The 24,189-nt window shown below is 39.4% G+C and overlaps 1 protein-coding gene across 1 annotated transcript in view; it reads left to right on the forward strand.

The window, feature by feature from the left end:
* The window catches only part of LOC308139985 (CUB and sushi domain-containing protein 1-like), a gene marked incomplete at both ends in the record, with an annotated part of 391,623 nt that overhangs the window by 75,413 nt on the left and 292,021 nt on the right, over window positions 1-24,189 (forward strand). Inside the window, one exon of the mRNA XM_080509617.1 lies at window positions 17,186-17,402. Coding sequence (XP_080365743.1) covers window positions 17,186-17,402 — 217 coding nt within the window. The remainder of the gene's footprint in view (window positions 1-17,185; window positions 17,403-24,189) is intronic.

Below are 24,189 nucleotides of genomic sequence, written 5' to 3' on the forward strand. Positions count from 1 at the left end.
TATTGTTATTCCTCTATATTTCATGTGACCATAGTAAAAAAAAAGATGAATCAATTACCCAAAGGAAAATTAAATACTGGAATCAATTATACATAGAATTAAAATCCCCTGAATCAATTACGAGATAAAATTCAAGGCTACTGAAACTTTTAAAAGGACCGTTTCTTTCAATTTTTTTTTTCAGAGGCAGGAGTGCAGCGAGAATTTAAATGTCAAGAAGTGAGATTTTTTTCATCAAGCCAGAAGAATTGCTGTACCATGAAATAAATTTGCAAATGTTGCCTATAATTAGCAACCATTAAGTGTGACTTATAGACATCATTGGACTTAGGTTTCATATTTAGTCTGACTTGTGTGATGCATTTTGAAGGAGTATTATTTTTAACTTCTATTTTTCTTTGCTGATTTCTCTTTTATAAGCACAAAACTTTCTCTTTGAAGAGCATTAGAAAGTACATTTCATATTCAATATTTTTTTTCCCATCATGTCATTAACAATATTCTTTTTGTCTCTTTTTTTTTTGGACAGTAACAGTTTGGGCTGAAGTGGTCCTCTCTGTGATGATGTGCTGTGTCTCTCTAAGCAGCCATCACTCGTGGTCCTTTTGCACATTAATGAGAATTCAATCAGGTCATCATTCATTTGTGCTCCGTTTTTCATTTTATGAAGTGTCAGTCTCTCTTCTGTGGGCCCAGTTGACCTCACTTATTTTAACCCACGTACTGTATGTGGTGATATTCATGATATTTCCCTTTATTTGTCACGAATAAGGTATGTTTTTTGTGTATTATGTAGCTGTATATGAACATATGGAGCTATTATGTCAACTCTCAAACGTCCATTGTGAACTGGTTTCATTTAGGCCAAAAAGGCAATGTTGTCTCATCATGTAGAATTTGTATAAAACGGCAAATGAAATCGGCAAACAGACAGAAAAGTGGTTGAAATATGCGCAGCTGATGTGTGAATGGTCCACATTTGGTGTTCCACTCCACCAAACTGTTTTAGTTACGAGTGTGCCTGCGAGCGATTAGGAATCAGTCAGGAGCTCTCTGCCAGATGCTTCCAGCCAAATCCAGCTTCAGATGATAAAATCAATACAAATTGTATCACTTGTACAGATATACAGTGAGGTCAGGGACATGTTTAACTGAGCATTGCTCAAATGCTGGAGGCAGCGGTAAATATTCAGAACTGACAATTGGCAAAAGGCAAAACTGAATGTTGTGTCTTTGCTTATTTTTTACGAGCTAACTTGTGTATGCTTGTAGTCGTAGACAATCTAAACTCAAACAACAAGCAACGAAAGACAGTGAAATGTGACAGGTGCTTTACATTCCTTCAACCATCACTTGTTTCTTGGTCTGCAACTTGACAATGTGTCTCCAAGTTTGGACATTGGGTTTCTTTGGGTGTGGAACCACTGTGGTCAGATACAGTTGCCATCATTCTGCCAAGAAATCCTAGAGAAATGACGCCAGGCCAGGCCAGCAGAGGGGCTTTATGCACATGTATATGGATGTAAATGAAGAAAGGGGAGCGAGAAGTTCATGCATAATGCTGAGGGTGGCACTGGTGACAGGATGTCATGCTCCTCAGGAACCGAACCCCTGTGAGACAAAAATCACAAGGAGGCTGAGGAAACCTGTCTTCAATTTGGCCTTTTAGGTATTTTAAGTCCAGGTCTAAGCCCTAATATTGCTGTTGTCAGTGCTTTAAGAGATTTTGCTGTTTATGTATTCAAATTTATTGCCAAAGCAAAAGTGCGTGTGCCTCAGACTCTTGAACCTTGTAGTAGCCCTTAAGTGTATTCGGTTTCATCTCAATAGGAGTTCACTCATGGTAATATGATTACTGTCGCCATAATAGGCTAATTACAATAGCCTGTCATGTAGAACGATTTATGCCGAGTAGGCAGGGTGCATTTGACCTGTGAGTGAGTGTATGTGTGCGTCTTTACTCCCATCCTCATATACTGTATTTATTTATTTTCCCATTTATTTTCCTCTCCTTCTTTCATCACTGGCTCACCTCAGCACTCTGTCTCAGAGTCCCTCCTCGCCTTTTTCGTGTCTTTCTAGCAGATTGTTAATCGGTGATTACTGCAGCAACAAAAGGTTAGGTGAGAGTGTTGATGGGATTCTGTTGTCATGGGAAGTGCTGAAGGCAAAAGGCAGCATTTGCTGAGTTTAATGATCCTACGCGCATGTGTATGTTTCAAATCTCTTGCTAAATCATGCATGGATATGACGTAGTTTGTAAAAGAGCTGTGGGCTTTTACACACACACACACACACACACACACACACACACACACACACACACACACACACACACACACACACACACACACACACACACACACACACACACACACACACACACGCAGCACACAGGCAGTAGAAGATGGATGTTCTAGGTTCTCCGTAATGCCTCTCTGTCTCAATCTGTCTTTCTGAAAATGACAACGCGCCACGATCATTCAAGATATATAGCTACACACGCACACAAACAGATATACACGGAGGCACAGCTACAGACCAAGACACACAGATGCAGGAAAAAAGAAGATAAACTATCAGAAATAGAAAGAAACTAAGACATGAACAGTGAAAGAGTTCCACATAACGCAAAATAAAAGCACTTTTCTATCTTCTTTTTTTTTTTAGCTTGCCCGTTTAGTTTTTTTTTTTTTACTGCTTTCTGTGGTGGCCCATGAAAGAAACATGTCATGTCAAACTTGTCTCAAGCATCATTGTGCTTGTTTTCCTGCGTGTGTGCATCAGCAGAGGCTGACACATCAAAGTGTTATATGCATGAAGCATGGCTGTCTGTTCCGGCATGATTACCAATAATCATATTGTTTCTGGCATTTGTATTTTTTTTTTTCCCCTGCACATTGCATAATAATAACTGTTCAGGTTGGTAAAAATGGGCACATGGAAACTGTTGCTATAGAAACACCAGAATAAAAGCACCTCCCTGGTTACGACACAAGTTTTCATTTCTTCCCGTTAGATGGGAACGGGGGTTTCACGCTTTGTGTTCCCTCTTTCTTCCTTTTTCCCCTCTTCCTTTGAAATGAAACAACAGTTTCTGCGTCTTCCCTCTCCATGTTCCACTTTCATTTGGTTTCTCGCTCCCTCTCCTCCATACAACTTTCCTTTCTGCTTCCTCAGAGGACCCTATTTCCATGAGTCAGAGTCATTGCACTTTAGTGCACTTGGCCTTGACTGACAGACTTTTGGTAATTTCATGTCCAGGGGCTGGCGGGCTCCCGTGGTGTACCTGCGGTGCTAATGCAAAAGAGACTGGATCAGTCGGAATAAACTATTGGTATCAATCATGAACAATCAGATTGACTCTTTTCATCCCTTTTAACAGCAGTGTGCTCCCAACGCATGCTGACATTTCTGTGATGGAGTTCAGAGTCGAGGACTCCCCCGTGTGCAAAATGATCTCCGAGCACTAATGTACACTATTTCAATTGCAACAAGTGACTGTCATCTTTGGAGTAAGTTTGACAGGAGCTATGAATATGAGCTACTTTTAAAATATTTTGTGTCAGTCATATTGCAGGCCTTATCAGATACGTTGACATTGGAAGATGGAATTTATCCCCAGGCCTTTCTGTTTGGACTTTGCATGTTCTCTCTGTGTGTGCATGACTTTTTTTTTTTTTGGGGGGGGGGGGGGGGGGGGGGTATCCAGGCTTCCTCCCAAAATCTACAAATAATTTAGATGAATCAGTGGTTCAAAATTGTCCCAATGTGGGGAATGTGGCCCTCTGTCTACTTGCTTGGCGAACCATTCCTGACCCGCTGAAACGGGAGTAAACCCTCTTTGGCTTATCGTTAAGCCTTACAGTAAAATGGCTTGTACTTAATGCATCATTCTTCTTTGACTCGTAGTAATATTAGTTTCAGTATTGTTTGAGTAGTAGGTTGTTTTATGTTAAGAGGTGGATTTGTATACCCAACTTGAGGCCTCATTTTCTGAAAGCACATATTGTATGTTCAGGTAAAAGTAAAACCTAAAACCTTTTAGTAAACCTAAGTATTTGTACATCAATTCACCGAATTCTTGTTGACACTCTTCTCACAGTGCCCATTCCAGAATATTCCTGTAGCAACGTCATCGCAATCTACAGCACTATTGAATGCTTGCAAGCAGGAAATTATCCACTTGCAGAAAGCAAATGTAGCACTGCACCAATGTAGGGTTTCTGTGGTTAAACTGCTCCGCCGCGGCATTATATCTGCAAATATGTTGTGTGTGATGCATTTCGTCAATGACGGTCTACATTTGCTGCAGCTCAGAGTACTAAATATGACATGTAAATTCATTACTCTGTTCCGGCACGTATATAACATGTGCTGGAATATATATCATCGTAAATATAATGAATACTGTATCAAATGGGTTTTTTCGGTGTGCAACACTGGGCGTATGAACCGTGTGAATCTGTTTTCGAAATGTGCACGCACAGAGCTCCAAAGGACTGCTTGTGCTCATCACGTTTTCCTTGAAATGCTACTCAAAACTGCACTCGTGCCACTCCAGCGCACCAGAGACAGAACACACAAAATCCACAACAGAAAATGTCAGAGTTAAGCATCTCATTGATTGTGTGAAACTCGTTGACAAGCTTTTTGGACATTAAACCTCTCTACTTTTTGCGATGAACTGTGCAAAATGTTTTCTACTTCTCTATCCACAAAGCATGTTGAATCTGACGTGATGGATCCACGAAAAATGTGAAATATACTTAATGAACTCAGTTCTGCTTTCCGGGATTATTATGTCTATTTCAGTGACTTTTTATCCTTTTATCCTTCCCCTTCATGCATCTGCTTTTCCTTTCCGTAACTCTTACTGTGCTTCTCCGTCTTTCATGTGTGGTACAAGGCCAAGACACTTGATGGTCTCATTCCTCTCTGCTGATTGTTTTCCTCTTGCAGTGTTAACCTGCTTCCCCTTTCTCACATCTTTGCCATCATCTCCATTGTAACTTATAGACTACTAGTTCCATTTTTCTTCTGGTTGTGCGTCTCTCTCTCTGAAACACACAACCTGCGAGCTGATGTGAAACATCAATGTCCCTAAAGATGAATAACAAAGTGTTCTGCAGCATATAGAGTATTGTGGCCCCAAGGGCACATATATAGATGCAAAGAGCTGCATCTCCTCTCACGTACTTTCTCTCGCTCTGTCTTTTGCACCTCTTTGCCTCTCTCTCCTGTCATAGTATGTTTTCCCTTCTCCTGTCTCTGAATCCCAGGGAAGACTTCGAGAGAGATTTCAGGAATTTCAATCTTTTAATCTACTTTTTCCACATGTTTGCATCTCTCCGGGGATTTGTGGCTGCACGACTATTACTGTGGTGTTCAGTTGTCAACTAACATACCTTGCTGAAGTCACAGCCATTGACAAGTGCCTGTGGTAGTTCCCCTTGCATGTGTGTGCACTGCCTCCCTGCACTTTAACTGTGCACTGTCACCCACGTACAGTTATTACACAAATTGCCCTGCAGAGCATCTCTACCTGTCTCTTCCCATCTCCCTCACCTCGTGTCTCTCCACGTCTCACGTACGAAGGAGACGTGGAAATCCACAGGGACCAACAAACACAAGAGGCAGGTGCACAGATTAAAAAAAAAAAAAAAAAAAAAATGACAAAAAGAGGGGGGAAAAGGAAGACCTATATAGAGAAGCCCTGACAAAATTAATTCATAGGGATACACTTAGCTTAACCAGAGTCTTACTTGCCCACAGTAAAATCCTGGTAAGGCTTGTAAAATACTGAGCTGTTGCAGGTGTAACTCATTAGGTAAATACTGGAATTGACAAGCTCCAATTAATTTCAGTGCAGAAAGAAAGCTGAATTATTTACAGCTGAATTTCTTAAACCCAGCTATCTTTGGTTTAGGATGTTAACTGCCCAGGCTGAAAGGGATAATTCACAATAAATTGCTTCTTTTATAAAAAAAACAAACAAACAAAACATCATTGCTGTATTGTTACTTAAATGAGGGGAAAAAACAGTGTTTCTGAAGACCTCCATTCATAGTGATCCACGTTAAATGGTATGTGCACAGTCCAATATTGTTGACGTTCCAGAGGTTTTCACTTTTTAAAGGACTGACTCTGTGCTTTATAGACTAAATAGAGCTCCAACAGTATCAACTTCATTCCTACTGTTGAGCAGTACTGGATTACAGTTACTACTTAATTCTTTGAAAAACACTAGTGAATGAAAATAAAATTGAGGTTTGAGTGGAGAGATAAAGAAGCAACAAGTCGTGGGTAAAATAGCATTCTACCAAAAGCTAATATTCTGCTCAAATTACTGTAATAAATCAAATGATGTCAAGTTGCATCGTTTGAAGGGATTTATATAGTTAAGTCTCTTAAGTAACTTAACCAACCACTGCTATTTAATGCATGTAAATCAGTTGATATATTTTAGTGTGAAAATAAGGAATTCAGTCAAAATTTACTTTTTCTGTTGATGCAAATGGTGTGATTGTTATTTTAGAGTCCATTGTGTGAGTTTCACTCTTGAGGCATAAGAAAAATCTCTGCTTTATTTAGATCTTAATAATAAACAATGTTATATCACATTACCCAGTCTGTCAGACTATTAGTGTAACTTTATTTACTTAATTTTTTTTCTCGAGAGGAAAAGATGGGAAAAAAAAGAAACTTATCTTTTTTAAGGCCTTTAACTACAAAAGGGAAGTTCATTTTATTCTGACATAGAAACTCATCATTGACTATAAAACCTTCTAGTACAAGATACTCTCTTTGGCAGTAATCAGCATTCATATTTCTTAAAATAGCTCACACAAGACAAGAGACAAGAGAAGTTCAAGTCAAATAAACTGAGGGTCTCTAAGATGTTCCCAATCATACGTATTGTTAAAAGAAGTGAGATACTAAGTATGACTGTATCCAAGCATTGAAATGCAAGAAAGACACAATGACATTAGTGTTTTGATTTGATCCCATTTAGATTTAGACAAACATCAACTGATCAGTTTCAGTTTGATAATCAATAGACACAGTTGTTAAAGTTAGATTATTGACTTTTGACAGCTAAAATTTGTTTCACATTTATCTGGTGTGAAATATTGTTAAAAGAAATGTGCAGACTTGTGTCAGTAAAAAAACAAAACAAACCAAAACAAAGTACCATTCATTCATGACCATCTCAGCTTATATTTTAAAGTTTATATACAATCACCCACACTTGTGTGTGGACTGGCGATGTACAGTGTTTCTAAGTGCTGAACATCTTTTTCAGTCCCAGACAGGGCGGAGACTCAGACTGTCCTCCCTAATTCATCTGTAGTGTTGACAAGACATCTGCAGACAGCTGGCTAGCATTAGCCACCTGGTAACTGAATGAATAAAACAGAATGTGCATGCTGTTCCCCCATTGTTGCAGAAAAGAAGTTGTTCACGAAACAAAATACAATTTGTCTACCTTGTAAATTAGATAGTCCTGTGTCCTCAGGATTTTAGACCATTCCTGTCAGCATTTGAGGTTTACAACTTTAATGAAGGCTGGTCAACCCATATTACCATTTCTTTAACTGTTATCCTACTGTGCATAGCTTATGTATCTTATGTAATTAATTCTATAAGACAATATTGAATGATATACATCATGTGCATGCCTTATTTCAACATTTGTTGTGATCTTTCTGAGACTAAATAGTTTATTTATTTATTTGATGTATTAAGTGCAATCAGTCCAACATCAGCCAAAGGTGTTTTGTAGCTACAGTGACGAAAATGGTTCAGCAACATTAAATATAACTTTATGCACATGCAATACACTCAAAATATGTCTTGTAATCGCTCTATATTTACTATTGCCATAAACAAGTTTAAACATAATCATAAAAGATGTTGAAATATAGTCCATTGCAGTCAAAGTCTGGGAAATCCACACTGATATACGAAGGTTGCATGAGAGCCAAAGGAAAGAGGGAATGTAAGCGGATCATTTTCACAGCAGGAAGTGTCTAATGAAAATTATCATGAAATTGTAAGGGACACACCTGAACTAGTGAGGCTTTGCTTACTTTATGAAGGTACAATTTAGTTTCCAATTTCTTCTTTTCTCATGTGCATGTACTCCAACACACCTGCACATAGAAATGCTGGATGACATGCTGACACCAACACAAGTCCAAACAGCTTAACTTACTAAAGGAAAACAAGCTTTTTAACATAGTATTTGCATTCATTGATGTATTTCTGCTCCAAAGTTTCCACTCCAACTGGTTGACTATTGTTAATCAGAGATATTGTAAGTTGTGATGCGTGTGATTTTAAGGATCTCTCCGTTGCAGATTATTTACAGTAAACCACCAATAACACAAAGGTGTTTGATATGGAGCCACTTAACTTCACACAGTAAAATCACAAACAAAAGCTCTGACAAAGTTAATAAAGGAACATTTAACAAAATAAAGGTGTTAACTGTGATGGATTATTGAGCGAGAAAAGAACAACAAATAGGAGACATTTCTATTGAGAAAAAAGAAGTTAGTGCTGCTCAGTGTCACTGGAATTGAGCTACAGGACCACTTTCATTTGTTGTTTTTTGTTTGCAGTAAAACAACAATATTGCTAGATGAATGAGGAAATTGATTTCTACTGTCAGAGAGAAATACTCTTCTTGAGTAGGGAAAGACAATTAGAGATGGAGAGAGGGAGAGTAAGACAACCCCCCCCCCCCCCCCCCCACCCGAAGGAAAAAGAATCAAGAGAAAGCACACATTCTTGGCGTTGTTTCTGTTTGTGTTTTGTCAGCAATGACAGATTGACCTGGTCCTGACCGATCCACTTTATATAAGAACATCTCAGCATAATCGTACAGTTTATCACACGCACACACACACACACACACACACACACACACACACACACACACACACACACACACACACACACACACACACACACACACACACACACACACACACACACACACACACACACACACACACACACACACACACACACACACACACACACACACACACACACACACACACACACACAGGCAATCACAAACACACTGAGCAATCATACAGTGGATTGCTTACCCTTGCTTGCTCTCAGCACCCTTTTTGCTTTGCTGTCGTCTAACAAACGTCCAGCGGATTGCTGAGTTCATCGATTTAATATTCCCACGCAGGCCGTGACCACAGAACATGGTAATTAGTAATGCATATGTTTGTGTGTGTGTTGAATTTTCTTTTGTTCTATGAGCACATCTGTAGTGTGTTACATACTGAGCTCTCTATAGTGCCACTTTTAAACACACCAAGTCAGATTGTCCATTTATTCCAGGTAAATGCTGTGCAGATATCTCTAGGTTTCCCCTTTGTTGATTCAAAATGATCCCTACACAGTATTGAAGATAATGTTCTTAGTGTAGATGTGTGTATGGTGTAGATCTTCCTTTGACATCTTCAAATCTGTATTGTATTTATAAATGATTAAATTACTGAAGAGTGTGAAAGAGGTTCCTCGTAGTGCTGAATTCAATTATCCTTTGACCCTGTCCATTTTTCAACTCTGAGGATTTCAGCCTCTTTCCGGTCATCTCTAGTGTTGATACCCACGACTTTATGTTTTTGATTTTCTCTTACTTAGGGTCATTTCCAGCTGTTTTCAAGGGAGCCCTATTTTAACAGCAGGCAGACTCGGCTCGTAGTGAGTTGGTGAACGTAATGAAGCACTGAACAGCTATGGAGCCAGATATTTCCCTCAGGAGTTAATACACTGAAATCTGGACTGAAAGAAAGTCTGGATATTGGAAGTAAATCCATCAGGTTGCCAGGAAATTCGACCCCAAATGAATGCAAATTTTAGCTTCCATCACCTCAAATTATAAGTAAGTGACTAAACAGTTGTTTTTGCTGCCCTCATGTGGCGAACAAATCGTTGAGCGCAGTTCTCATGATGCCATAAAATGTAAATCCAAACAGGGGAATTGTTTTGGAGTGACCTCAAGCTGTGATATTTGGTTTTCATTTTCATCGGACCTTTAAAAGTAGTCAAATCAGATAAATCATTGGCAGATGAGGCAGGGCCGCTCCAGGAACATCCTCTTAATGTATAAATAACAGCTGGTAATTTTAAATTGTAGTCCTGATAAGGACTCAAAACAATCGTTGGTGCTGCTCTTTGGTCCAGCATCATGTTTACATTCAGGCCCTGCCAAACTCTCTCATGAATACAGGTCACTGAGAAGTGTGGGGAAAAAAAATAACCGCCACATATCTCAATCACCTTCGTTTTATCTGATATGTCAGTCACTCGTGTAATTTTAATAGTTTGACCCTACAAAAGCAAATCTGGCCAATGCTCATTCCTTGGCTGTGACCATACAGCCAGTAATGAGCTGTCATTGTGGCAGTTTTCAGCAGTGAATTTGCCATCGCTTCATGAGAACTGCTCCCAGGGCTTTGGCGTCACTGGACTGACAAGAGCTCCCAAACCCCCAAATAAACAGGCATGGTCTGCTCTACTGAGACTGTTGAAGCAAATACAAATAGTGGAATGACAGAATTTCAGCTGGTGCCTATGAGCAACGATGTCTGCAGAGACAGTGAAATCTTCACAAGAAAACACATCAGTCGTGATTTCCAAAACATTTTGAGGGTTGGTTTTTTTTGTGTGTACCCTCTTGTTATTCTGAAGTTTGTCAGTCTTTGGTTTAAATGCTTCAATTGAATTTCATCCCAGGAGTTGTCTCTGTGTTTTCTCAGCACCCAAACTGTTTGAGTTGTAGGTTAGATGATGATGGATAATGGATGCATAGTCACGCAGTCAATTGGCTCGTTGTCCAATCAAAAAAAAAAAAAAAAATATATATATAAAAAAAATTGAATATATGTTAATAAACATACACAGAGGAACACAAGTGCACATACTATCAAATGCCTTTCTCCATATCAGTCCTGCCTCTTTTATTTAATTATAAGCACACACAGAATTATCTCTCTCTTTCTCTCTCCTGCGTGCGCATGCACGCACACACACACACACACACACACACACACACACACACACACACACACACACACACACACACACACACACACACATCCATCTTACCTATTGCTGCTATCTTTAGACAGCACCCCTATCCCTTGCTGACAATGTTTGGGATTTACTCTGGACGTAGCCTTGAGTCTTGCTGCGCTTCTCTATAGGTTTCTATTTTTGTGTGTATGTGTTGAACGGGTGATGATACATGTCTTTCAATATGTTATGGTTGCCATGGTGACTAGTAACCGAGCATGCACTGTCCCTGTCATTCAGCATTTGTTCAGGTGCCACTGTCACTACAGATTGCACTTACGGTTTTAACTTATTTAAATGCACATTTCATTTGTATTTGACAAGTAAATCATCCCTGAATTTGATCAACTGCATATCTCAGCAACATTTCAAAGTGTAAGAAAAGGCCTTGTAAAGTTTCCAACACTATTGAGTGTCAGATATTTGCAGGTTTGTTGTTTACTGGTGCTGATAAGCAAAGTTTGGGGAAAAGGGAACACACAGTGAACTTTCAAGCAGTTTCTGACTTAAACAGGTGTTGATTTTAAATCCATTTTCAATTTGATGAGATTTGTCAAGTCTATAGTGCCAACATGGCACAGTGCAACGGTCATGATAGTTATTGTAAAAAGTGTATTGCTGTTTTTTTCAACAAAAAACTAGTAGAGTGAACATCGTGATGCCTGTAAAAAGTTCAAACCCATGAATAAGTATTAGGAGTAATTGCCTTCACAGGATAACACAGTGTTTTCCAAAATTGTTTCGTTGTAGTTAACTGCATCAAAGGACTTTCATATTATTTACAAGACTTGCTTTTATCCCCATTAAGCAGCACTTGAATGGCTTAAACACTTAAACCTTAGTGCATTCCCACTTTTTTAAACCATTTGACAGTTGGTTGACAGAAAGCGTGAGAAATGGCGATAGCGAGAAAGACAGACACAGAGGGGTTGTGGTATTTGTTCTTTGTGTGATAAATATAGCAGGTGAGTGGGTGGAATAAAAACAACCTCACACTCTAGCAGGATAAGAGAGGAAACACGGGAGATAGATATAATGACACCAGGAGAGAGACAATATGACATAGCGATAATAATAGCAAGCAAGCGAGGAAGAAACATAATGACACTTAGGGAGGGATGCAATGATGCTAATACAGAGATAATTGTGGTGAAACAGGGATGCAGGGTTGGGGGGGGGTTGAAGGGATGAAGGAGAGGAGCAGGACAGAAGAGGAAGGAAGGAGAGAGGGAGGGGGGAATGATGACAGAGCTGGGGAACGAGATAGAGGAATTGAGCTGCAGGGAGGATGAGATGCATGGAGAGAGGTACAGGGGTGGTGATAACGCGGTGTAATAAAGAGCACAAGGATGGACAGAAGGTTGGTGAGAGAGTGCAAGAGACGGAGAGAGATGGAGGGCTGCAGAGAGACAAACATAATGTGGGAGAGACACAATGATTCTGACACAGAGATAATGAAAAAGAGGGAGGGGGAGGTGCTCCAGGAGAATGAGGAGGAAGAAGCGATGAGGGAAAGAAAACAAGGATACCAGAAAACATTCAGTCCTCTCCTCTCCCGTCTCCTCCTCTCCTCTCCACTTTTTCATAGTTGGTATTGAATCACTGCAGTCAATAGTTCTACACAGCGTAACTTGGAAAGATGCATTTGATTTGTGGCCCAGCATGTCATGGAAGGGGAGGCCAGCATTTGATTTATGAGCCAGGGACCTTGTGGTCAGGTCCTACCACAGTACTTCACCCCTCAGTTGCTTCTCAGCACCTCGAATTTAACAGTCGCTCTGATTCCTATGCAGATCTGTGCTCAGGATCTGATCACAAAAAGTGCCAAACTTGTTTGAGTTTTTGGCTGACAAAATTGAGAAATTAAAGAACTAACATCTCTCTTTGGTATACGTGGATAAAGTGATTGTTTACATATGGGAAAGAATGCTAAACACTGCTTTAGCATGGGATATTTCCCACCCCAGTATTTGTTGTGCTCTGCATTCAAATTGTTTAGACAATATACAGTATATCACAAATAAGCCTTATAACGCAACAGATATAAAGCAAACTCAATGCATCAGTAAGATATACTTGGGTGAAAGACCATTAAAATTAGCATTCATAGTATTAATGTATGCATCTGAGTGCACTGTACATGTGCAAATGACAGCATTCTTTTGTTTGTTTCTGTCCTGGGTGGCTATTTTGTGGATTAATTCCTTTAAGGACTGAGAACACTTAGTGCATAGATTATGGAAAGAAAGGACACAGATGGTGAAGCATATGAAAAGTTCAAAACAGTATTTGTTAGGATGGAGGTCTGCACACACCAGCAAAACAGTCCCCACTGAGTCATTCTGATGGCGAAAGCTAAAGTTAATGAACTCTATGAATTGGTCACCAAGACCAGCACTTTAGGCTGAATTATAGCAATGCTGAGATCGATTGTCATGAAATTTTATGCAGACATTGAAGGTCCCATTGGATGAAAAACACTGACTGGGGATTCCCTGACTTCTCTCCTCCAGGCACCAAAAAAAGCTGACATTTATGGTGCTGAGTAAAAAGTTCCTCGGCAAATATTGAGTGGATTTTCATGAAATTTAGAGTCAGCCGTCACTTTCCATACAGAAGAGAAAGTATTATTTGATGATTGCCTCTTCTGGATCTGTTACTATGATCAGGTTAAAATGTCATGCTTGAGTGTACTCATAAAGCAAAAACCTTCCCATTTTCAAAATGGGTCATCCAAACTCATCAGCCATAACATTAAAAACACAGGCCAGCTATTGTGTAGTTACCCTTTTTAGAGCCCCATAGCCATTTTTGGACCACTTTGATAGGTACTGACCACTACAGCCTGTTATTGCCTATTGTCCATTGTATTAATTGTCAGCATACTAAACTTCTAAATTAAAAGGGCCTTTTCTTACGTCCTATCATCTTGCTTGTCGAGACAGCTGTTGGAAATAATGGCCAGATGCTTTCCTGTTGTGGGAGTCCCTCTCACATAACAAACTTCACAAAAAAAACCACAAACTTCACAATAAAAATACAGAGGGAACCTGATCCTGATCACCTCAGAGGCTAAAAAAGCATTTTTAAACAAAACGCCCCTGGTGTGGTGCTGCAATATGGCTGAACGCAAGTATCTGCTCAATTTTCCTTATCCCATCTGCTCGTGTGTGTGTGTGTGTGTGTGTGTGTGTGTGTGTGTGTGTGTGTGTGTGTGTGTGTGTGTGTGTGTGTGTGTGTGTGTGTGTGTGTGTGTGTGTGTGTGTGTGTGTGTGTGTGTGTGTGTGTGTGTGTGTTGGGGGGGGGGGGGGTCTGGCTACGTGACGGCAGACAGAAAGAGAGAGACATGTGATGAAGCAATGAAAGACGGACACAAATACGGCTGAGGAGAGAGGTGAATTGGGTTGGAAAGACAGCGGAGAACAATCTGAAATTAATCTGGACACTCCAGATGGTTTGAAGTTTGTGTGTGTGAACGTGAAGCACACACACACACACACACACACACACACACACACACACACACACACACACACACACACACACACACACACACACACACACACACACACACACACACACACGTGTGATTCTCTGTTAGAGCCAGCTTGTCTATTTGGGTTTGTGTATAGGCATTTGTGTCTTTTTTTAAGAATTTTGCCTGTTATATCAGATAAACATCTGGTATTTGCGCAACTCGCAAGTTTTGATCTCAATTGTGATTGGGAAAAAAAGAAAAGAAAACAGAAACAGACTCACACATATTGTATTAGCTTTTGCTTGACTTGATTGTGACCTAGGAGATAGTCATCTGACGAGTGAGGAACAGACATCTCTCACACACACATACACACGCAGTGTGTGTGCGTGCGCGCAAAGGAGATTGTGTTCTCGGGAATGAAAGGTTAATAAACCAGTTGTTATCTGAAAAACAGTTACTGCAGGCTTTCATGTTCGTAACACACAAACACATGCCCTGGCACTGCTACGTGACCTCTATTTTCTTCATGAATGAACTAAACAAAGTTTTCTCAAGTAGCACAATCTGTCGTGGGGGAGGAGAGAAGTGGAGGATGCAGATCCAATTTGCAAATGACAAAGATAGAAGGCAACTCAGGAGTGTGTCACCCTCAAACCTTGATTGTGTGTGTTTTCTCTTGCTGTTTTTTTCTTTTAGCGTTCACATGCAGCAATGCACGGTAGAAGCTGAACATTTCACACTGTTTTATTTATCGAAACATTTTCATATTTTAAGACTGTGTTTCAAGTGAACATACCTTGGACACTTTGTACCGTGTGCATAATCCATGGATAGAGTGTCGCTTGTTTTGTCCTCTTGTCACCATGGTAATCAACTGTGAAGTACGAGAGCACAAAGAAGGTGTCATACCAATAAAGTTTGAGTTATATTGATTTAAGAAATCACTTGTTTCTTTTACTTCTTGTTTTACAACAACAAAACTGAGAGAGGACACGTATAACACAGAACTGGCAATCCACCATAAAAAAGAGGGGTGAGGGTGAAAGCTAATCTGGACAAGTGCAGAACCACTTCCATGTCAACAAAGGCACATGTAATTACCATATTTTATAGAATGTTTGAAGCTGCGCTTACATGTTCCCAATTGACACGCATGCCACATTTGGCCCAAGGGCCTTAAGTTTGACACATGTGGCTTAAATCATTCAACATCTCCCTGGCATCACCATTTTATGAATGAAAAGAAAGAAAAAAACCCACAAGAATTCAATTTACTAACCAACACAACCACAGTCTTAACAAATGTTAATGTGATAAAATCACTCATTGAAATCTCCACAGTGGAGGGCTCCAATTTCATGTCCCCTCAATGCTGTCATGGCTTATTTCTTTAGTGGCCCATCCATCCTATCTATGAAACAGCTGCTGTATAGGGAAGGCATAACTTCTCCCTGAGATAATAGTCTCCATATCTGGTTTTTTTATACAGTATATGGCTCTCATTGGGGACGTTTTTCTTTTTTTTCTTTTTCCCTAGAAACATATCCATAAAAAAAAAAAAAAAAAAGGTTCACTACCTTTTGGTATCAATCATACTCATAAAACACTTTGAACAACATGTTCATTCAAGGTTGTTCTGTTATTTGAGGCTCATATCATTTCAATTAACTTCAAAAGATAGTTATTTTGCAATTATCCTCAAATGTTTGGGCGAAAGAAGTGAATCTGCGCAGCATTATATACATTTGATGAAATATTTATGGAGGATATGTATCAAGAAAGTAATCTTTATCACAGGTTTCACGGCAACTGTGTGCGGTTTTCTGCATAGGTTATAAAGACATAAAGTAAGAAGTTAAGTTATAAGGCCTGTTCAATGATGAGAGAACATTGTAGGGGTTGCATAATGTTTCATGTCTGCATGTTTCATTGTGGAAGCATTTATTGTCATGGTATATTAATAAGCCAGCGATATGATCACACGGTACATGCTGTTAAAACAACACCACGCAGTATACCGCACATGCTTGAGTGTGCATGAGTGCATGTGTCACGGGCGGTTACTTCTGGTCAAACATCAGTAGATTGCAGCTCCAACAATATCAGAGTGAAAAGGGATGGGGACATGGCATCTGAATATATGCCGTGTGTGCTCATCCAGGCACTTTGCAGGGAAGCTTCATGTGGCATATGTTGTTGTGTCAAGGGATGCTGTGAGGCATTTTGTTGGAGTTGCATGTGAGGACCGGGGCTTGTTACTGTACTAACACTTGGGTAGACGCATAATTAAGCATAGTGTTGTGTTTCAAGTACACAACCCATTCTATTATCTTTGAATGTTTTGGGGTTATAGTATTCAAATCCGAATAATTGACATTCATCACAGTTGTTTGAAATGATTCACTCTCTCTGATCTCAGTATAGAACTCCTCAAATTTTCCAGAGCCACACGGGCAAATCTGAAGTATTCATGCATCCGAATAAAACGCATGACCTTGTCCATCTGGATTACATTCACAATATATAATTTATTGCATAAAGCAAATATGCAACCGTAATTTTTAAACATGTCTTTTCTCTTTTCTCTCTTTCTAGCCGAATCATGTGGCGGCGTAGTCCAAGGTCTAAATGGAACCATCGAGTCACCTGGCTTTCCCCACGGCTATCCCAACTATGCCAACTGTACGTGGCTGATAATAACAGGGGAGAGGAACAGAATCCAGCTCACCTTTGTCACATTGGCACTGGAAGAAGACTTCGATATTGTATCAGTTTATGATGGACAGCCTTCGCCTGGCAACCTAAAAATGAGGTTAGATATTTGTCTATCATTTAGAGTCTAATCTTCTTTTTGCTCCTGTGTTGCTCTCTCTGTTCCTCTGTATCTCTCCTCCCTTCTGTGTATTCTCTGTGGACCTTTGCAGTCCTGACCCTGCTCTCTCAGACTCGAATCATCTGTCTGATGGAAACAAAGAGTTGGCATTTGTACTCAGCATTTTTCTTTTAAAATCTGAGATTCAACTATTTATGAAAGTTTTTTTATTTTTTATTTTTTTTAACCCCTCCGAAAAGAGTGACTGTCGGTTTTAATTTGGCTTCATACTTCATGGTGGAATTACTAGCTGGACAAAATTAATTGAGATTCAACAAAGCAGGCACTGAGGCAATTCAGTAAGATGGGTGTTTTATTGTCTGCCAAAAAACTCTATATCCAGTCCACTGGGATAGAAGATGCTTGATCAATTAAGATATGATTTCGTGCAGGTGAAAAGGCCACACTTTTTTTCCAAGTTTGTAAAATATGTTCTTGTTCATATTCATAGATATTACTGCTTACAAAAGTATTTTGTCAACATTTTCTGTTCATTGTGGAATTTCTACCAGCAGTGAGGCAAGGATCCGACATATAGCAGGAATTATTTGATATTATTTTCTTAGGCTACTAATGACCAGTTTCACAATTCAATACTTTAATTGTGTTTATCTTTGTTGACATTAATTCCAAATGATGATACAGTTTATTCATACAACACCTTGGAAAAAGCTGTAAAGTGAGTCTCATGCAGACAAAAGCCCTCGCCACAATGTCTTCTGCTATCAAAGACAAAATGGTCTAACAACCATTTCTCAGATTGTCATGTCTATGTCAAACTGATGACTTCACCTTCATTTAAAATATGTGCTCCTATCTGTAACAACCCCCCCCCCACCCCCCCAAAAAAAAATAACTAGATGTGTCACATTGGCTTTGCTTGTTATGGAAATTTCAACAATGCAATTTAGACTTCAGGAGGTGACAATAAATCATAGCAATACGTGAATGAGTATATTCATCAATAGGAGGTAAAGTCCATAGGTTAAATTCAAATGAAACCCAAACATCAAAGAGGCAACGACCAAATATATCCTTTTTTTTCTTTTTTACATTTAGTCATGTTTCCTTTAGAATGTTTACCAAGTCAAACAGGGTAAATAGAGTAATGGCAATAAAGGAACAAGATAAGCAACAGAGAAGAAAGTGTCTAAAGGCCATTTGTGTGGGCAGATGCAAACCAAATCGATTTTATGATACACAATTCAGCACTGATTCACAAACTCCAAAGCTGTGGTTTTGTGGCTATTTTGAGCATCAGATGACTGTTGGACTGTGGAGGAGAATATTCTTCATATGTTCTTTTTTTTAAATTTGTGAATACCAAAACCCTTTTAACTGAAAAAAGAGCCAAAAGCTTGGACGCAGTTTGCTGGATTTGGTGATTCAACACTTCAAAAGCCCCCACAGAAGAGATAAAGTACAACAATCTCCTGTTTTGCAAATAATTTATTTTATGTTATTACTGTTATCTTCATTTGTTTACCCTGTTCACCATTTGTACTTTAGTTTGCCTAATTTAGTTTTTTGTGCATTTGTAGAAGCCCAAACAAATCAACACCACATTTAAAAAGCTTGGGCCAGAATATTTTAGAATTTGACTTTTCATTTCTACTTTCAATTATATCCTTCAACTTCCAAAATCTCACCGATCACAGAAGACATTATTTTACTTCTTAGACTTACACAGTTGTACAGTGAAACTTTTCTACACCCGGGGACATCAAGGGGTTTAGGGCCCATGGTAATTTTTGCGAGGGTGTGCACAAGTTGCTTTCACTTTCCTCACCTGAATCTCTTGCCGGCTGAACAACTTGAACCAGTGACTGGTTACAAGCTTGCTTCACTTCACTGGACAGCTTGGAAAAACAGTTCAGATCAAACTGAGGCCTGACTAAAAACTCCTCTATGTTTCCAGATGAAGACAGTCACACTGAAATATTTCATGAGCTTCTTTTCTTAATATTCAGAGTTAAATATCACGACTTGATCGGCATGCATACAATCTAGGTTTAACAGCACTATCTAGTGGATAATTAGAATCTTTGCTTTCTCTATTGATTGACAAAAATGTGCAAGAAAATATAAGCCATTGATGTGTTGGCAGCAGCTCTTTCTGGTGAGTGGTAGGCCTGTAATATTGTTACAAAAAGGGTAGAGAGAATTGCATTTGAAGAGCTGGCAAACTGTAGGAAGCTTATTCATAGTGCTCTGCTTGTGTGTAGGAGGGATGAGCTGGGAATGCACCAAGTAGTGTTTGAGCCTGGTGGTGCAGTTACGGATAACAGTGGGTTTTTCCTTGAAAACGCTACATAGCTGTATTATGTGTCAGTATTTGAGTAGTAGGCTTCTCCTTTTTTTCTTCTTTTTTTCATTATATTGGTTGCATGACAATAGAGTTGACTATACAGGCCGGTGGATTTGTGTAGAGGCTTGCTGCGCATCCTTTTTATGCACAATGTGTTTATATCAGGATCCTTTCTCCAATTCTTTACTGAAAAAGCCATAGTTGTCTGAATCACATTCATTTATGAAGTTATAATGTGAAATGATGACCCCCATCAACATAGAAATAAGAAGGCGGGTCCAGGATTCAGGATTATAACTAAATGTACAATATGTTGATAAATGACCTATAGACTTTTCTGAAGATACAATAATATACTTTATCATGAATTATTATCACTCAGAAAAATGGAAACACAGTCTAAAGTGTATCATAGTGTTTTTATCAAGTAAAATAGCATATGTTGTCAATCAAAACTGGTTTAAAAGTAAAACTGTGAAGTTCCTGCATGGTCTTTAGGCGCATGCCAGATGCTACCCATATTAACTCACATTTAATCCAGTATATCTATTTTGGCATGCCTTTGGAACAACTTGAGATACACAGATGTTTGGTTTCATTACTGCATTATCTTACTTGTTTACTGTGTTTTAGCGCGGTCGTTGGTGAGTTTGTTTTGTTTGGCTTCACTGATCCGTGGTCGGATTCTTTCATAGGAGTCCGACCACTCGGTCGAGTCAAGGGACTACCTCGCAGCACAGATTTGCTCAACTAATTAAATGTTTTGGGTTTTTTTCTTTCCCGTCTTAAAAAATCAAGTCTAATTTGTCATTGTAATGAGTTTGCTTGGATACTTCATGAAGAATATCAGGTATATGAAACATGAAAAGAATATTAAATCCTATTAAGAGTTCTGACTTGTTAAGATATTCTCTGAGGTTAGACATACATTTTATGTGTTATCCAAACTACTCAGAGGTTATCATTAGAAACTCAAGACTTGCAAGATCCTTTTTGTTTTTCATTCGATGATACATTCGCATGTTTGAGGGATTCAAGGTTACGTGGCTTCTCGTAGCCTTTTCAGAAACTGACCTCCAGTTCATTGTAATTTGTTATAAGAAGAACGTTTCATTACAAGGTTTAAACCCCCCCCCCCCCCCCCAAAAAAAAAAAAAAAAAAAAAAAACGTGCTGTAGATAACTACTTTGGCAAGTGAGCTGACAAGAGGTGGCATCTGTAACCTTTTGTCAGCCTGGTGTCTGTGTCATTGACGGTAATTAGCCTCGGAGTTATTCAGCACACACTTTACAGGACAACAGACTTTTCCATCTCCTCGAAGGCCATCGGTGGAAAATATCAGGTCAAGATTAGTGATATATTCACGGTGATAACATTTAGGACCAATGCAAAAAGCAATGTAATGTCACTTTTTTCTTTTAAATCAAATAACTAAGTGCTAAATGGAATTATGAAATATTATTCTTATAAAGGGAATCTTTTGACTTTCAAACAGATTTTCTTTGTGTGACGTTCTTCGCTCACACCTGCCTGGAAGTTTTCCATCTCAATCAAATTGTTTCTGGAGCTTTTGAATTTACATGCAAATTTCTATAAATTGTTTTATTTGCATGTCATCAAATCACAAGTCATCTCAGGTCATCTTACAAAGCAAGAGCAAACCATGTATATCCATATTAATTCTATAGTAAGACAAACTTTCAGTTCCACGGATGCCAGCCGGAAGCGTACAGGTAGAGACTGCATTGGGAGAAAGTGCAACGAGTTACTGCAGTGAACTCATTCCCAACGTCATTAAGATCAAGTGACTAAGCTGCACGGCAGAGGCTCACTTTCTCCTTAGCTCAGGCCTTCTGTTGATGTTAGCATTTCTTTGAATGGTGCAGAAATAGCTGAGGACAGGCAGCATAGTGCCGTGTTGAAACCACTGGCCGGCCTTCTTTTGTGCCTCAGGGGGCCTCCCTGGTGTGTGTCACTGTGGGCCAAGCTTTGGCTCGGCTTCAGCTGAGCGTTACTTGCTTTCAAGACATGCTTCATATAAGATAGTCACTTATGTTTTTACATAAAACATTTCACCCTTTCCATATAAGAGCTGAATTCAATTATTCTGCTGTTGCCTGCTCCCCGTCTGAGCTCCACAAGGGCAATCGTCAGTTGGTTGACCTCAAACCTTCTCCTCCTTTTTAGTTTCTGGCTGAATGGCCCAGGACTTGCTGATATGAACCCATCATGCTGCCCACATGGACAGTGGGATGAAGCCAAGAGGAGCTTACTGCCCTCTCTCTGTTAACAAAGAAGAGCAGAGAAGACATAGGATGAATCTTTCTCTCGCAGCCACCCCTCTAAATTGCCCTTCGGACCTGGTATGTGGGGAATGCTGCAGTCTCATATATAAAAGAAAAGGCTGACCCAGCATCTATGGCCTCTTCTTACCAACGGCAGCTGTGCGTCAGCAGCAGTAACTACTCCATCCCACTCACTCTGATGACTAGTGTCAACAGTGTGAAAAAATTATTTTCAGAACTGAGATGTTTCTCTCTGACAGACAATACTGCCTGCTCTGCCCCGGTATCTTATACAGTGGAAAGAAAACCCAGTGTTTATCTGCATTGTTCTTTCAAGTGCCCCGATATTCCTACAGTCAAACATCTGGACAATAATTCAAACAGTAGAGAGAAACGTAGTATATACTAATAGAATATTGACTGAAATGTCTACTATAATAGAAGCAGAGTAAAGAATAGTAAAATGTTGCTGTAGCTTTAACGTTTCTGTTCTACCTTCATTGTGAAATCTGTCCCCGCTGGAGTCCATTTCAGGTGAGCTCCACCTCACCGTCCCCTCTATGTGACAATAACTAAAATAAAACTTTTTACAGCTTCTACTCAGACTGCAGGGTGTATGTGTTCAGTGTAGTTCTGGATTGCTTTAAAGATTTTCTGTTCCGTGCTTTCATTAAACTTAGTCTGCTTGTAAAATCAAGGCTTATTTTTGTAAATGGGACATTGATATTTACTGTCTGTCATGAAGTGGTTTTTTTGTGTCCTTAAATGACATCATGATCATCCTCATTTAAACTGAAACCACGAGGAGAGAATATCATTTTGTGTCCTTTTAGTGTTTTCAGGAATACACAAATGACATAATACTCATGAGGAGGAGGTCAGAGAAAAAAAAAAGTCCTTCAAGGAAAGACACTGCACTTTGTGCGAGTGTGGGAGTATTTCATCTTCATTGTGGGCACCTAAATCTGTCAACACACCCACATTATGGAGATTTATCTGAAATATGGGTAGGAAAATTGATCCCAAATCAAGTTTGTAATAAACTTTGGTGTTTATGAGATGCCTGTTATGGTTCGGCTGGAATTAGGGTGAAAAAGGGAGTAGAGTGAATGCTTAGTGCTCAAAAGTGACAGGGAAAGTGCTGCGACTGTGTTTGAATATGAAAATCTGAATATTTATGATTATATTCACAGTGACCACAAGATCTTAACATAAACATGTTAAAATGTCTAACCGAAAGCTAATGTTCAGTACATTTTAGAAAGTACTGAATTGTACTCAATACCAATACAAAAGATTCACACACATTTCTGAAACCAAACTTAAAGATAACAAGCCCAAAAATCGTGTGTGAATGAAACAGCTGTCTTCCTTTATCTTTAAAAGAGAAATGAATCAGTGTTGCAGATTAAGGCAGGGAAAGTGCTCTAGAAGATAAGAGCAGCAGCACTCAGACCTTTGTTCCCACTTGGAGTGGCATAGGTGGGATGTAGGTGTGGAGATGATCACAGAAGTATTTAGAAGCCGAGTTTTGAAGAGACTTTTAGGTGCAGGAAACCACTCTAAATGTCACACAAACTTTGATAGGGAGCCAGTGGAGAGGCTCCTGGGTGGCAGTGTGCTATCAGAGTTTCGGCCATGCGGTAACCCTGGCAGTAGCAGAGTTATAGACATATGGGAGTCTGTCCAGACTTATCTTTGTCTGTCCAAATAGGTATCTATTACAGCCATGCAGATAAAGTACCACAGATGTATGAATGAGGGTATCCCCAACAGAGTTTGCAAGTGATGGCTTGTACATCTCAAATAGAAAAGAAAATCAATTTTGTCAGGAGTTTTGTACAAAATCTGGCTCAAATAAGAAGCGGAATCAAAAATCACTCAGGTGGCAGTCAATTGCAGCGGGAGCAGATATCAGTCAATATGAGTAAATCATGTTTCATTTGACGGACATCCATTTAATGTAGGGAGATGATGAGTGTCAGAAGAGAGAGGTGATTGGAAGGTTTTTAGTATCACTGGAATAGACTTCACAGTGAGGTCCAATGTATCTCATTATATGACCACATGCTGAAAAATAGGTATCCAGGCATTGAGTCTTGGTCTAGCCCTTGGTGAATGAGGGCAAGTTGGA

This window comes from Blennius ocellaris (genome assembly GCF_963422515.1).
Source record: "Blennius ocellaris genome assembly, chromosome: 1".
NCBI classification, from domain to species: Eukaryota; Metazoa; Chordata; class Actinopteri; order Blenniiformes; family Blenniidae; genus Blennius; species Blennius ocellaris.